The sequence below is a fragment of the Rhea pennata genome, chromosome 9 (genome assembly GCF_028389875.1).
Source record: "Rhea pennata isolate bPtePen1 chromosome 9, bPtePen1.pri, whole genome shotgun sequence".
In the NCBI taxonomy this organism is placed as follows: domain Eukaryota; kingdom Metazoa; phylum Chordata; class Aves; order Rheiformes; family Rheidae; genus Rhea; species Rhea pennata.
Genome location: NC_084671.1, coordinates 17,814,686 through 17,831,559, shown reverse-complemented (window position 1 = coordinate 17,831,559; position 16,874 = coordinate 17,814,686). Strand labels below are relative to the sequence as shown.

Below are 16,874 nucleotides of genomic sequence, written 5' to 3'. Positions count from 1 at the left end.
AGTACAGTCCTGAAAGTACCACAAGCTTATATCAATATCCTTGAATAAAAAAAAGACTTTAGTTAGTTACCTTGATTTAGAAACAGAAGTGCCTCCTACTACTTCTGTATGTGAAGCTGCTTGTGCTGAATTTGAAAATAATCCTTGGTTCATCCAGGAAAATCCTGCAGACATATCTAGAAGAAAGCACATTTGCATGTATTATGGTTACACATGTTCTTTCCTTTACAGTGTTAAACTCTGCAATCTATTTGGATTTGGGACTCCTTGTTTTATTTTAGAAGAGAGGGTACCAGTAGCTTGAATGCAGCTTTTATACTGTAGATGTTTAATCAAGATGAGATTTTTTGTTGTTGTTCTTTTTAATGTCTGTTTCCCTGGTGCTTGTGGATATACTCAAGCCTTGTACACCCTCATACTCTGTATGTAAGTATACAGTATAGCATGCTCAATGCCCCTTCCGTTTGATCTCAGTTGTGGAACTGTAGCATAGCTAGAAGGAGTCTGAGGGAAAAGGAAAGAAAAACAACAAAGAAAAAAGAATGTATGTATGTGTGACTTTTGTATCTGGATCTATTGTGGTTATTCATATGAAATCTTACTTGTATGACTGTGTCTGAGGTGAATTCACAGTGCGGTTGAGCCCAGCAGTAGCCATATGCAGTCACAGGTACCTGAAATTGAGGTTTCAGTCCTTCCTGGAAACTTTTACTACTACAAAGCCATCCTAGCAACAGCTACAAATGCATTTGGTGACAGTATGACTGGAGCTGTAGGTGTCAGGGTTGGAGATGCTGCAGTGAAGGCGACCGTATGTGTTTCGGTAGTGCATGTGTTCTGATGGCTGAAGGCAGTTTCACCTTGGTAGTCTCATTGCTGGCTGTAACACAGGCTCCTAATCCTTTTTGACACACTTTGAATAGAAATAGTTACCAGCTGTGGATGAAACAGACCATGTAAAGTTTTTCGTCCTGAGAATATAAAAGAGAGATTTTTTTTGTATACTGTATGTGTGTTGTGTAAGTAAGCCTCCTCTCTAGTGATAGGAAATTTTAGAATAAAATAGATGATAAGAATCAGCTTTCAGGTTAAGATGGAAGACACAGACAGCTATTCTGAGATGGAATTTGGGCAGGTCAATAAAAATGCTTTATTAGAAAACAAATGAACAGAAAAAACTGTAAGTAAGTAAGTGGCATTAGCAACAATTCTCTTGTCAGAAGTGTTCATGACTGGAAACAGCTAACAGGTATTATTTGTTAGGGAATTTGGAAACAAATACTGTGAGGGTCATAACCCATTCATGTCTATTGGAGGGCTCTTCACAGATTTACTGAAGGAATTCAGTGTTATTGCAAGACCCTCAAAGCTCCTTTCATCAACATAGCGAGAAATTGGTATGTAGGCCCCCAATTAAGTAAGTTGAACAAGGAACCAGGCTTTTCTTTGCCTTCTACTTGTCTTGGAGTTGAGGTACCTGGGTGGCTATGTTTTCACTGCACCTGAGACGGCCTAGCTGTCATGTCTTTTGCTGATTAGTATTAGCATTAAGTAATCATAAACATAAAACATTTTCCTAGAACTATTTTTTGATAATCAGCTGTGACTTTTATATTAATTAAATAAATAGCTCTTTGAAAAGAGCTGATCAGGTTCTAACAACTGCAACTTCAAGTTGCAGCTAGTAACCATTTTGGAGGAAGAAGAGAATTTCTGGATTTTCTCTCTCTCTTTTTTTTTTTTTTTTTTTTTTTTTTTTTACTTCATACCTCACTAACCAGAGCTGCTACCACTTAGTTTAATGTTACTCTAAGGCATGTGTGATCACAAACAGGGGCCACTGTTCATCTCACACAACATTTAAACCAAAATAAAGTTATTGAGGCTGTCTTAGTTCTTTTTCACCGTGCTTGAATGGGCTTCAGCAGGATGCATTAAACCTAGCCTTACTTTCAGTCTTTCCCAGGCCTAACATAAAAAACGTCTGTTCTGTATATACATGATGGTACTCTTCATATTTCATCTAGAACTGCTTCATCATAGCAGCTGTGAAGAATCACTAAAAGCACTTATTACATTCACTTTCCTGTTTTTCTGTATATGTTCTTACTAAGTTTTAGTGTTCTAGAGATGCTACAGCAGACTGCCTAGGACAGGGATTGTTTTAAGTAAGTAGGCTGTCACAACTTCCCCCACAGCCACATAAAATGGCTCACAATGCATAGGGTACCACAGACTACCTCACTTTATGCAGGAGAGAGTTACAGCAGGGAGGCAGTTTAAATGTTACGTTACAGAACAAAAGACAGCAAGCCTGACATTCCAGCAGAGTGTATTTGGAACAAGACAGACAATAGTAAGAAATGTCGTCTTTAGGGTGATCTGTGAGGAGTGAATAGATGAGAATAATTGAGTATGGACACAGTTGGCTGGCTTTCATTAAGATTGTCCTAAATGCTATTTTGGTTTTACAGAGAACATGTTTTGACAGCTTCCTGCTGTGTTTGCACATTGTTCTGAACCACTCTGAATGACAGCATTGTGTTTAGGTTAATAAAGCAGATGAGAGATGTATTACAATGTTGTTTCCTGGTCTTTAGAAAGGGTGTACCTGTGTGCATATGCTTTGTATTCCAGAAGAGTAAGTCACTGCGAGTTAGCTTGAGTTTTATTAAGAGTTTGGGCTAATACCCAACTTTTCTTTTTGAAAAGCAGGATGAAGAAAAGTAAGAACAGTAAGGTTCATGGACACATATCACTGCCTTGTACTTTTTGTCTTGTACTTGTAAATTTGGGTTTCCAGTTAGGCTCCGAGGAGCCAGGGTAAAGAGGAAGTCTGTAAAAGATGAGAGTTTTAAGAAGCCATTTCCTGTCTGGAAAGGACTGTCAGAACAGAAGTCTACCACAGCATGGTACTGTGGATACAGTTCTACAACAGTTCATGCTCATCTAAATCAATGCTGGATGAGCAAAAGTAGGGTAATCTCACTCTCCCCTTTACACTTGCATTGCTAATTCTAATGCTAAATTGTCAGAAACTACCCTGCCAAATAAAAAGCCCACAGATTAGCGCCCTGAACAAGCTCATGAAGGAAAATAAATGGATGCATAGAGTATCAGTTGGCTTAAGCAGTTCTAAGGAAGTTATTTTGGCACGTCGAATGCAACTGAGAAGCAAATTATTTCAGATTTTTTTTTTTTTTTTAGCTGAGCTGCTCCATGTTTTGTTGCAAATTTTATATTTCTTTCATTGAGCTGGTTTAGAACTGGATTCTTCTAGGAGTTTCTCCAATCCTATTAGCAAGCATTACAATACAAACTATTGTTACTGTTTGGAAGTCAGTAATTATCTGAAAAAAAGATGAGCAGACTGAGGTCAGATTAACATTCTGTAGGAAATGACTTAAAAGTAATCTCTGCCAGCAGTAAGTTTAGCAATGAATTCATTTCAAGTAACTTACCTACTTACAAACATTAGAACGGGGCTGCTTTCTGCAGCAGTTAAGTTCATAGAGTTGGCTAGTGTGGGAAAACACTATTCTCTTATTGTCTGCAATAAATTTATCCAGTGAATAAATGAGAGACGTTGATTTGCTTTTCTTGTAGAGTAGTTAATCGAAGCCTGCTTACTTTAAGCACCATCCTGAAAGCTATGCAAACATGCCATGAATTCTGGAAACCAATGATTAGCATTGCATTTCACTGCTCTCGCAGTGTAAGAAATAAAACATAAAGACTTCCAAGGTCAAAATGGAAAGATATACTTAACTGAAGACATGTAATCAGGCAAATGCTGCTGCCTTTTTGTATTGTGCAAAATATTTAAATCTGCTTATTTGTCAGTTACTGCCATTCGAAGGTTTTGCTATGCCATTCCTGTGCTCAACTGTAAATCTGTGCTGTGTAATTAAGTTATAAGCAACAGATAAAAGAAACCTTTGAACTACATGTACATACTCTAGTAACAATACTTTCAGACTAAGTTTTTTTTTTTTTTTAGAGCCTGAAACTGCTACTGAATATAACTCATGTCTGAAGAGTATATTACTACCCAAAAGCATTTTGAATGCAAAGGCAAATCAATACATTTCTCATGATTAAAATTCTTCATAGGTTTCTGGCTGCTGATCTGCTACTAGAGGAATTACCCTAATCTCAACATTCTGTAAGAATGTTTAATCTTGATAACTGTTTTTTTCCCATTTAGTTTCTTTGAAAGAGAGTACTTAACTCACTTTCACAGGAACATTTTAATTGTTTTCCTTCAATATGTTCAGTAAAAAATAATCCAAAAGTATATTGGTTATTTAGTAGAACAAACTCAATGAACTGCTACTCATTAGTTCAGGTATGAAGAGTTTTATTGTTTAATCTCTAAACTGTGGTTTAATGTAGTATTTGCTGTAAATTTAAAAACACCATATTCACTAAAGAGAATTCTGTATTAAAATTAAATAGAAAATTTTATTTTGATTTTCAATACAACAGGACGATTAAGCTATTCTAAGACTATAGCATGACCCCAACAGAAGTGGCTCTATTCCTACCACCTTTTCTGCATTAATGATAAATCATGCCATAAGTAATTTCTAGTTGGATCAACTTGCAAGGAACAAAGAAAGAGGGTAGAACTTCTCTTTTTGACACCAGTGCAGCCATATAAGGGCTTGGTGTGCAATTTCAAAATTGACTGAAATGAAAAGATGAAATCTTAATTTAAAAACCAACAAGAGACCAGGAAAACACAAGCATGTTTTGATAAGCATAAGTAAATTAAAAAAAGTTCGAAATTTTGAACCATTTTTTTTTAAAAAAAAGTTTTTAGTGAATGTAAGAATTCCAACTTATATCCAGCAGTATTTTGCCATGTCATTAATTAAATATTTTATAATTCTCTTATGTAATAAAATCAAGAAAACAAAAATTCATGTTTAGCTTTGTGACTATTTAACTGTATGCTGATTAGCAAAATGAATGGCACATATAGTATAAAGCCTGCATTTAAAAGATTCCCGATATGAAGATTAAATGCTTCCAACAGAAGACAACCAATATTAGGCAAGTGTTTAAAAAGTTAAAATAAAATGTTTGAAGTTTCTAATCTTCCTGTAGGAGGAGAGGGAAGTTCCCAGTCTTTCCTGTAGGAAAGACAGTTCTCCACTACAGTCATTAAAACAAGGCCAGTATCTAGCTAGTAGTAAATTGGGGCAACAGCTTCATCCCCAGTTTCCTCAACAATGAAAGCTTGTTTACAACAATCATCAGGTAAAACTTCCTGTAGAGATGAAGTTTCTCCAGAAAACTTAAGAAAATGTTATGCCAAGTTTAAGATTTGGGTAGAGCAAAAGGAATGCAGTCTGACAATAAATGAAATGATTAAATATTTAAGCAGTTCTACTCTAGTGATGCAACACAAAGCATATTTAGGTTTGAATCTATTAAGGTGCGACCTTACAGCAGTTAGTTCGAACACTATGACTAGAGGAAATAAATGCCTCTGCATGACGCCCTTACCCTGGAACTCTGGATCCTCTTGCTGAATTTAGAGATGCTCAGTTCTCAAATAGCGCCTGCTGTTCCTGTCTTTATCTGAGTATCACTGTTTCACATGTTAAGTGAAAGCGTGAAAATAACTGGCTGAGATAAGACAGTAGGACAGCAGAACCTACAACCCATGTAGTAGAGAGTTCACTGGGCATGTCTGCATGGAGACATGCAGACATGAGTTCCTTCAACAGTGCTTCAAGTCTTAGAGAGCTCACCTAGCTCAGGCAGAGCGCTAATGCAGCTGGGACATATCTGCATTATACTCAACAGGTCAAGTTGCTCTCTTTCTTTCCTTCCCTCCTTAACACAAACAAGAGGTTAAGAGCTCTTTTCTTCCACATTGTTCATACATCCAAAGTTATTCAAGAAATAATACTAACTCAATGAAAAGTTGTGTTCTTATCTTTTAGATACTTAAATGATTTCTTCTTAATGCAGCACTCTCAGAAGCTTGTTATAAATGATCTTTACGTGAGAGCTACGATAAGCCACCTAAAACTAACTGCAAAACAACCGTTCTGTGTATAGGCTTTTGTAAAACCTTTTCAGATGCCATCTACCTATGTAGGTGAACATCATTAAATTTGCTTCAGTTAGTTAACGTTATTAATTTGATCATGAACAATGTTTAAGTAAATGTCAACTAACTTACCTGTGATGTAGCCTTCTAAAGCTTTTGGCACCAGTGATTTTGCAGTTCTTAGGTCCTCAGCTGAACATTTGCCTGCTTCAAGCCCAAAAGACATTCCCATTCTCTTCAGCACCTCACTGTCATCGTGAATCTCAAAAGTGTTATCGAAATTAAAGAGGTATTCGAATCTGCATAGAAAAAGTCAAAGTGAGATGGTTTTGAAGCACAGCTTTGCTTTTATTTTTTGATATGCAGTGAGGTAAGTGCCCTCACTGGGGGACATTTAAGGGGCCTTAAAAAGTGCAGCATTTTTTTTTTCTTTCCCCTAGCAGGTCTACAGCATTTAAAGTAGTACTTTCTCAATTAAAGCAACTTTTCCACTGCAGGAAAATAGTCTGAACGTTTCTCCTTCATTAAACAGATTCAGAGGAGAAGAGAGAGGTCTTACTAAAACATTAACCTTCGCTTGTACTAAAATCCAGTACTTCTAAAGGTCACCTGCAGCCCCGTCACCAAAATACGAGTTTTGTTTTTGCTTCTTTCACATTTCACTTTCTGTTCTGATCTGCAACATTCCTCCTGTGAACTGACCTATTTACTGTGGTATAACTGCTTTTTGATGCATTTTTTCAAGTAAGCAAGCAGCTAGTAAAATTCTGTGTTCGAAGTCCAATATGTTCAAAACCTGCCATTTCTGCTGCAGGGCTCTCAGTTTTTTTCATTGCACATACCAGTAGAATTAGTCATAAAAAGAGTGCTTTAGCACCAGATGGGGCATCTATACTGGCTTTATACTATAATCACAGGCTGTTAAATTCCCTTAGTGTTAGTCCAAGGATTAAAATAGAAGACTTATTTCTGACTTATTTCCCAATCTCTCATTTTTCTGTTGACAAATTCCTATCCCTGCAAAAGCAGTTCACTCTTTGAAAGGTAACTTACTGGTGGGTCTTCCATTGCTTCCCCAAGCAACTGTGTCACAGGTGGATGTTGGGTTTTTTTATATCAATTTTTATACCTCAGTTGACTAAGTTAAGCAAAATTATGTGATACTCTGTGTTTTTGCAAAAAAATTGCGTCTGCTATCAAATGCACATGCTTTGTGCTAGGTTTAACTGTCACTTACAGGCATCATTTATTTTGTAGCTCATACAGTGATACTTGTATAACGTATATAGTTCATACAGCTAAATTTAATTAAGTGTAACCACATCAAAAGGCAAATAAGTGTCACTATACTGTGATTGGTATAACTATGTTCATACTAGCTGGGCTGATACAGTTAAAGTGATGCAGCTATGTTGTACCCTTCCAAATAGGGTATGGAAGAATGCAGTCATATCAAATCCAGCAAGCTGTAGAGTAACTAAGTAATAACAGTTCAATTATATGGTACTGTATTAAAGGTAGTACTTACTGATAGCATTTCTTCTCCAATATGTTATCTTGGAATTGTCTATATTCTCCCAATTTTGTCTGACACCCCTCCCCCCCCAATCATCCCACAAACTCCATTTCTTAAGAAAATAAGAAAGGTCATAGCATGCCAAAAAAAGTGTCTGTGTAGTTTGGAGTTTTCTCCAGTTATGACCAAATACTAGAAGGGGATGTAAGAAGAAATTTACAGTAGTATTTCTCCAATATAGTTTCCAGCAACTTGCAATCTCTGACCTGGGAAGTCCCTATGCTGCTTCTACACCTTTGTCCTTAAAAGCTATTTAAGGATTTCCTTTAAGTAGCTTTACATGACCACCTTTTGAACCTGTGTAACCTTTGGGTACAACATTGAACACTACGATTTGCATAGTTAAACTGCTACAAAAAAAGAACTTACATTCTTTTTGTATGAAATCTGCCACTTGATGTCTTCTAATATCTCCTAATCTTAATAGCAGCTATGAACAGCTGTTCTATATGCACTTGCCCCATGCTGCCCATGATTTCTTAGACCTCTATGAATCTACTGTCCTCTCTTTTCTAGGCCAAAGGGTCTATCTGTTCCTTCTATGAAAGCCTTTTTATAGCTTTAGTCATTTTTGCTGCCCTTCTGTGTCTGTCTGTCTCCTAGTTCTGCTATACTTTTTCCAAGGAATCTTGACCAGGACTGCATACCATATATATGGACCAGGACCATACAATATAGTATTCAGATATAAAATCATGACACACAAACTGAAGTTTTACTCCTTACTCTTTTTCCTAATAATTCCTAACATGCTTTTGGCCGTTATTGAGCAGGGCACTTGTGTTCGCATAGAATGATTTATTACAATGCCATCTTATTATTCAGTGCTACAATCTAGGTCTAGAAGCCAATATTGTGTATCTATCTACAGTTGAGTACAGTTTCTTCATCTCCCTCTCCACAGGTAAGTGTAAATTTCATCGGAAATTAAATTTATCTGCTATTTTGTCATGTAGATGTACATCATCTCTTTGTTCTTTAGCTCTTCAGTAGGCATTCATTTTTATCACCTTGAATAATTACTGTCAGCTATCTCTTCTTTTATATTTTTATCAAGACAAACCAGTGAGATGTTGCTGTTGTTTACCTCTTTGTTGTAATAACCAACTCTTTGGTTCTGCCTTTTCTTTCCTAACATTTAGCCAATCATTAAATTCATGAATGACTCTTTCCTCAGTCCATAGTCATTTATTTTCTTTAAAGGCTGCTACGGAGTGGTCTTTTAACATCAGCCAAGATTACCCTGTGTCACATACTCATCAACCAACAGATTTGGAGTAGCACAACTTCATTTGATTAGAGCTATGTTATTTCTTCTGTGTTGTATGGTACTTATTCACATCTCTGAATCTTTGTTGTAATCTACACTATTTATTGATCAGTTAGAACACTTTTTTAAAGCTATTTGTCACTTTTCATTCTTCTAATATGAAATAGTTTAATATTAAAGCTTTATATGCTACTTCACATGCTTGAGCTTCTTTATAATGCTAGGGTGAACATCATCTGTTCCCAATGATTTTTTACTGTTCCTCTTATCGAAGTACTCTACTACCTTGGAGATCAATAAAATAAATAAAATTTTGTCAGGTCCTAATGTCTAAACGCACAAACATACAGATAGACGTAGCCTTAACATAAAAATATTTTTGAGCTCCAACCTCTGAGAATAATTCTTTTTATTGATGTACAGGGGAGTCTTTTTAAATTTTTTTAATTGTGTCATATTTCCTTTGATCACTCTCTTTTACAGCTTGATAACGTAAAGGCCCTAAAAACTCCTTATAACCTTTCTGTTTCTGTACTGAAGAAAAGTTTGTTTTTAAGAAGTGCTTCATCTGTTTTATGATGTCAGAGCTTGTTACTTACTATTCTTTTCCCTATTTGAATATAACTTACCTTTTGGAAAGCTGTTGCCCTAAGTTTTAATGTCCTGCTTTCTATGCTGTTAGTTGTGCTGAACTTTTTATTTAAATCTTATTTTTTTATTATTATTAAAAAGTTTGAGCTCTGTATTTCTTTTGAAACTCAAATGGAGCCCCTGATTCATGCATGTTGGTTTTACCCCTTGTCTCTCTTTCTTTTTGAACTTACCTGCTTTAAAACTAGGTATTCTGGTTTCTGTGTCTCATGTTAAAACATCTAGCATTTATATGCTGTATTTGACTTACTTTTCCAGATGCTTTGTCTTTTCAGCATGACTTCTGACTTTTATTCTTTTTATCTGAAGATTCTCTGGTTTTGTTTACTCCAGCTTCAGAAATGTCATTCCTAGTGTGCTGTTTGGCACATGTCTGCCTTCTCAAATTCGAAGTAAAAATTGTCCAATAAACTCTTCATCTTATATGCCAGAAATTTCATTTTGTTTTGGCTAGTTAGGTAATTCCCCCTATGTATAGTATTTTCTCAAGCAGTGATTTTCTTTGGGAGATCCTGTGTAAATATTATTTTGACTGACTAGTACTGTGATGTTACACTGGGTCATCTTTTTGCTGGACTTTTTAACTTCACCTACTGGTGCATCAGAAATGCAGACCAACCAATAGTTTATATAAATGTTGTTTGGGAGAATGAAGGGGGAAAAAAGTGAGTTTGCCAGCAGCAGTGTTGGGCAGGCCGAAAGAGTTTGGCATGTGCTCCAAGGAAGTGGAGCATCAGATTCTCCAAACCAAGTAACCACTTTGACAACTGCCTTATTCAACAGATCAATGCAACAGTGGTTTAAATATTAGCAGTTCCTGGCACTGTTCATCTACACACTGCTGCTGCCACTTACCAGTTACACAAATAACAATCACAGTGGAAAGCGTGTTTAATTTGGATTGCACACTTCCTGATCTCAGGGTGATGTTGATATTTCAGTTTATATAACCGAGTTTCAATATTAACATTTTAAATTATTTCAGTGTGTTCATTTTTAATAGTAGTGTTTTCTTACAGTTTGTGACTGTAGATCCACATGCTGTACCTCTCTAGTAGCCATAGTTTTAGTTTCATCATTGACAAGTTCAAAGCAGCAGTTCTGAAGCTTTAATATGAAATTGCTTAACTTGTTAATGACTTAAAAGCTATATATAGAACAGTGTTCTTAAAAAGCGCAGTGAGAAGCGCAGTATAGAATAAGGGTAAAATTAAGTTAAATCAATACCAATCTTAAAATTCTCAGCTTCTTGAGATGGAGTGCTGGTGGGATTATTCCAAAAGTTTCATCACAAAATAAACTGGGCTTCAGTTATATGTATTCTACAACAGTTCTGCTTCTACTAGGTATTGCTTTTTACATGTTGGCATTTAGATAATTAGGGACCATCTTTCTATTTTTGCTGTATCTAAATTCACTTTGAAGTTCAATACAGGATTTGTATACTACAGAATGAAATCTGTAATCTGTATTTGAAACAAAGTTATTTTCAGCTAAGAAACTGGTCAGATGCTGATTAACAGTAAACACACTCTTACAATGAAAATGTTTCACACTTCAGCATCACTTCCTCCTCTTTTTTTCTTTGAAGACCTAGGTACAAACCTTTTGCTATTGAAAAATGTCAACCATTTCTTTCAAAGCTGTTGTTAATACCTCTAGGGAGTTCACATTTGTGTTACGTGGATCATCATGTATTTCTGACTAAACAGATTTATGCTATTATAGAAGTAAGAAAAGAGAAGCACCAGCATGTGACTTTATGAAACGCTAGTGCTGTTCTAGTATATAACTTCATGCAATTCACTGTCTCCTGTGCAGTGAAGGCTCCCTGAAATGTCGTTTCAAAATGCCTTCTACAACAATTAAAGCTAGCCTGTTTTGACTAATGGTTATGTGGCTGCATTACATACATGCATGTATTTTATATACCATATATATATACATATACACACTATACATATATATATATATATATATATATATATATATATATGGTATGTAACTGATACATGTGTGTGTATCTATACACATACACCAATTCTTTTTTTTATATATATATATATATATATATATATAAAAACAGGAAGTGACAGAGGGGAAAAGAAATAAAGAAAAACTTAAATGCACAACTAAATTTAGTAAACTTATAAAAAAAATTGTTCAAAGAAAAATTCCAGTTCACAAGAAGTAATATTCTAAAGTTTGATTCCACAACACACTCACTTATCGCTTGATATACTGCAGTCTATAACAGTTCTTTTGCTAGTGTTGACTATTAAGAAAGGCAGCTGTATTGTAGAGTTCAAAGCTGGAGGGCCTTGATTTTGCTGTTCGTTTTGCTGATTTCTTTGTACCAAGTTTTTGAATGCTATTTGCTGTAAGAAAGAAAGAAAAAGCAATCACTGACATTGAAATGAATACATCAATATTTCCAGGAATTGGGACTTAATAGTTCTTACTTGCCAAATATCGATACCTCCAGTAATTTTGTCAGAAATAACTCTGGCCTGACTTCCCCTTTGCAGTATTAGTGAAGCTGGCCAGGAACAGCAGAGGTTAACCTCTGTTTTTTCATGCATAGTGCATGTGCCTCCTTGCAATCCCCAGAGACAAAACAAGAACGATGCAATGAAGTTTGGCAGAGAATGCCTCCTGCTCTTTTGAAGAGGGAGTCAGACATCTTCTCTCTTAGTCTACATATAATTACCTCAGTCTAGGAGCTAGTTACATTTGAAAGTTAAGGGGAATTATGGCATTCCTGACCCATATCCTCTTCCCTTTCCCATCCACTCCTCCTCTTTTCTCCTCTAACTAGTTAATTTTAAAATTCTCCCCTTAAAGTTTTTAAACAGGTGTCATTTATGACACCACTTCCTCTCTATTGGATTCTTACGTCTGTATCTCCGTGCATATGAAAAGATGTATTTTTAGGAAATGTTATTTTAGGTTTGGAAGCAAGTCAGCATGCTTGCCCACGCAGAGGCACTATTCATTCCATTTAAGGGGAAGATAGACAAAACCTAGAAAGACTGGTAAACCATTTGACAGTGAACATAATTAAGAATATAATGACAGTTATGGATAAGGTGCAGAAAGTGAAGTGCAGGCTATGGGTAAGAAGGTACAAATCAGTCATTTTCACACCAGGTACTGGAGGTCCTGACTTGCCAGGATAATTTCATGTTGCACTTAGAGAAGCTGCTAATTTATTTATTAGGTCAGATAAAATTAAAATTGTATCATTCTACATAGAAGAACTGTTTCTGATGATGAAAAAAGGAGAAGCATTATATATTTAAAGTTCCAGTGCGTATCTACTTACATAAAAATTGTATCATTACCTTCGTACCACAGCAAAAGAACAACACAAAACAAACAAAAAAATCTCAAACCAAAAAGACCCCTCATCTTAGCCTTATTGGCTGTAACTTCCTACAAAACTTTGATTGTATTTAAATTACTGAAACTGCACAGGCCAAAACATTTAAGACTGTTTGTAACTATTTATAAAATGTTGCTTTATAAACAGAAGTGCATCTGAAATACGGTATTTCTGCAATTCAAGCTAAAATTCAAATAGTCTCAAAGTTTTCCTAGGTGCATATCTGAATGTAGAAGAGCTGGATTTGTCAGCCTTTATTCTTAGGAGCCAGAAATGTCTGTCCTCCCTGAAACTACTTAGTATGTGTTTACCAAAGTTCAGCTAAAGATGTGTGTTTGCTTAGAACAAAGGTGAAAATTTCTAATAGGAATTAATCAGAAAAGTGCACTAGAGCACTTTGAGCTGTTCCGTTCTCCCTACTGCAGATAACGATAAAGCCTCAGAGAACATTTATAAAGGGTTATGGTAAGTCAATATAATAAGGCTATTTTAAAATGAATCAAGAAGTGAGGTGCAGGTAAGGGGTCCCCATACCAGATGCCAGAAAGGCCACCTCTAAAACTTCCCCCCCCCCAGTATATCATAGTTGTAAGTTGAGAAGGAACTTCAGAAGTTCTAACATGTTGGATTCTTACTTGATAATTTTATTTTATATATGTATATATCTATGTATCTATATGTATAGAGAGAAATATGAAAATTACAATTAAACATACCTGCAACAGCAATTCTTGTAGCTGGGCTCTCTTCTGTTTTATCCGTTCAATCCGCCTCTGTTTCTCTATCTTAAAATAGAAAGGAAAATGCAGCAATATAATTACTGAATTTACCATGTCTGTTTCATTGTGCCAAATTGAACAGGCTTCAAAGCTACCAGTGTGCTAGCACCCTTACTGCAATCTATGTAAACAGTGGTGAATTCCATGGCATAGTAAGTAAACTGCAAAACCTTTTCAGCCATAACAATTTGTCATGTTTTCTTCTTTTTCAAATGGACTAATCACATGATGGAGTTTTCCATGAAATAGAACTAACAAACTGTTTTTTTTCCTTCTTTTTCAATCATTTTTAACTTCAGTAAAGAATCATAATTATTTCAAGACTGTACCATTTCCCCACCAATTCCTCCTCTTCTCCCTTCTCTGGTATGAACGCCCATCAGGAAAAGGAAGAGCTGATGGGGGTTTTGCAGGTATGGGGAGGGTGGTTTTGCCCCCTCCCCCCTCAACTCTTGGAGTTGGGCATGTCCCTTCTACTGTTCTCCTCTTGAGATAGAGGTATGAAGACTGGGCACTGGATCATCTCCTGCATTTGTCTAATACTGTACCATGAAGTTACAGGTGACCTCCACTTTTTTTGACTGCTCATCTGATATTTGATTGAACTGACAAGATTTTAGCAACAAAGGGACAGAGGAATAACATTTGCTTCATCTACATCAGCATTCAATCATTTTCTTGCAGCAGTGCTAGTAGTGCCAGTTTACTGGGCAAAGAGGTCTTCAACTTGAACAGATAATATCCGAGACAGTAGTAGTACTACATCCCTGCTCACACTGCAAATATAACCAGCTGTATTTTAAGTAGTGTTTTGTGGGAAACACTAAAGAATTGGGCAGTTTTGACAAAGCTACAGTGCTAGCCCTTTTGCTTTAAAAATGTTTTTCCTAAATTATCCTGTTGCTACCAACATTGTATCACTGTTCTCAGAAATAGTAAACTCAAATTACCTTTCCATTTAACTACTCAAACTAAGTGATGTAGTATTTTAAATCTTAGCTGGCTTTAAAAAAACACCTTTTTTGTTTACAATCTTTTTCCTCAGTTAATGTTTGAAATGCTTTCTTCAGAGCACAGTGTTTAACTTTCTCTGCTGAGACAAACACATAACTCTTAAGAGCAACTGAAGATTTAATTTAGATGTATTTTCTGTGTAACAGGCTTTTCTGCACTGATTGATTTTTTTCAGATATCCTTATTATGAATTACATTTTGAGAACAGTTGGCACTTTACACTGATTTATAAGGAAATTAATTTTCTGATTTCCACACCATGAAAATGCAGCTTAATTTCCTAATATATCACAGAAAGCAAAATTTTAAGAAAATCCGCCCCACTTCCATTTTCTGAATATATGTAAATAGAGCCCGAAAGAGTGCACTGCGTATGATCACTGCAAGTAACACAATGAACTTTGAAGTTATTATTCATAACAATAACCTATACTGGGGATAATACATGCAACGTGAGGTGCAAATGTATCAATCACTTGAAAACAAGCAAAAAAAAAACAAACAAAAAAACCCTCCTGAAGTACAGTGATCAGGCTGTACACACACTCCTTGTATTTTCCAAGCTGCTGTAATAGACAAGATAATAAAAGCATTTTTCTTAGTACATCTGCAAAGACAAAAGATGTAAAATGAACCTGCCCAACACAGACTGCTTTGTATTGGACAGGCAACCCCCTCCCAGCCTTTAAGATACCTATTGCAGCAAGTATCACAAATACAATACATGTTAAGATATATTTCATCACAGTTACTACAACACTGTATAGTCATGACAGTAACGTACGCTTTGTATATATGGAGCATTTGCCCTGAAGAAAAAGCAACATTTCTGCAGATGAAGTCTGGCAGCCTTGCAAAAAAGCAAAAGTTTTAACCTGCTGGAAAAAACAGTGGAAACTGAACTAAGAATACATAAGGAAGTGTATCATTTCAGTTTACTGAAATATCAAAAGTGATTCTGATACTTGCATATTATGAATACAAAATAGAGTTTCCACTGTGGGAAAAAAAAACTTCTAGAATAGCTGCATTATCACAACCCATCAACTACACAGAATTTCCTATCCACCTCATTTTACCTCTAGATTCTGACATTCCTGAGCTGAGTTTGTAGGAAGGCCAATCCATCGGATTTCCTTTTTCTCCTTTGAAATTATGTTCATTGCCATCAGCACATTAAGGGCATCATAAACTCTCCGCCTAATATTTTTCTGATCATAAGCCTGCTAAGAAAATAATGCAGTATTAATTACAACAAAAGCACTCAAAAAAAAAGTTAAAAAGACTGAACCCTTCCTTCAAAGATGAGTAGAAGAAAGATAGAATTCTACATCTTAAAATTTTATACACACGTATTATATATACACACACACACACACATATATATGTAAAATATATATACATTTTTACACACACATGCACACACACAGAGTCTTACTATATGGGACGTAACTAAATGAAGGAAACTATGGAGTGTAGCAGGACAGTGCAGGAACAGAAAGGGACAGATTTCCATGATAAATCAACTAATTTTGTAATGATATGAAACAAACTTCACCACGTATTTGCTTACCGAATCTGTAGCTAGGTGGCTGTTAGAATTTGTGAATTCTGATACCAGCTCATCAGCAACTTCATTGTATGAAGTTGTTCCTTTACGTTGGACTTTTTCACATACTTTCATTGAAAAATGCCTCAAACCTTTTCCATTTTTATCTCCCTTTTTGCTTCTCTTACTGTAAAGAGAAAACTAATTAAATATGTTGATTTTTAGTAAGCTTATTTTGCTACACAGCATACAAGTCATAGAATCATAGAATCGGTAAGGTTGGAAAGGACCTCTGAAGATCATCTAGTCCAACCCCTTTGCTGAAGCCTGGACTTGAACCAGGGACCGTTAGATCTTCAGTCTAACGCTCTCCCAGCTGAGCTACTTTGGCCCAAGCTTTTACAACAGGAATCATGACTGCCATACTATGCATTTTATATTTTGCTTTATTTTGGATCAGTTTCTTTCTTCTCACAGATTGGCAGAAAAAGTGCAGTAGAGTCTCCCCCCGCATTTCTCTGCAGTTTCTACAGTCTGTCTTCAGACACACTCTGCTGGGTAGATGCTTAAAAAATAGATTTGT

The 16,874-nt window shown here is 35.8% G+C and overlaps 1 protein-coding gene across 4 annotated transcripts in view; it reads right to left on the bottom strand.

The window, feature by feature from the left end:
• The window catches only part of TFDP2 (transcription factor Dp-2), a 57,056-nt gene that overhangs the window by 8,432 nt on the left and 31,750 nt on the right, over positions 1-16,874 (bottom strand). For 3 of the 4 annotated variants that reach the window (XM_062582335.1, XM_062582337.1, XM_062582338.1), the window contains 6 exons: positions 16,316-16,478; positions 15,822-15,968; positions 13,666-13,734; positions 11,791-11,942; positions 6,200-6,366; positions 71-176 (listed from right to left, as the gene is read on the bottom strand). In XM_062582335.1, coding sequence (XP_062438319.1) covers positions 71-176; positions 6,200-6,366; positions 11,791-11,942; positions 13,666-13,734; positions 15,822-15,968; positions 16,316-16,478 — 804 coding nt within the window. The remainder of the gene's footprint in view (positions 1-70; positions 177-6,199; positions 6,367-11,790; positions 11,943-13,665; positions 13,735-15,821; positions 15,969-16,315; positions 16,479-16,874) is intronic. The other variant, XM_062582336.1, reaches the window with a different exon arrangement.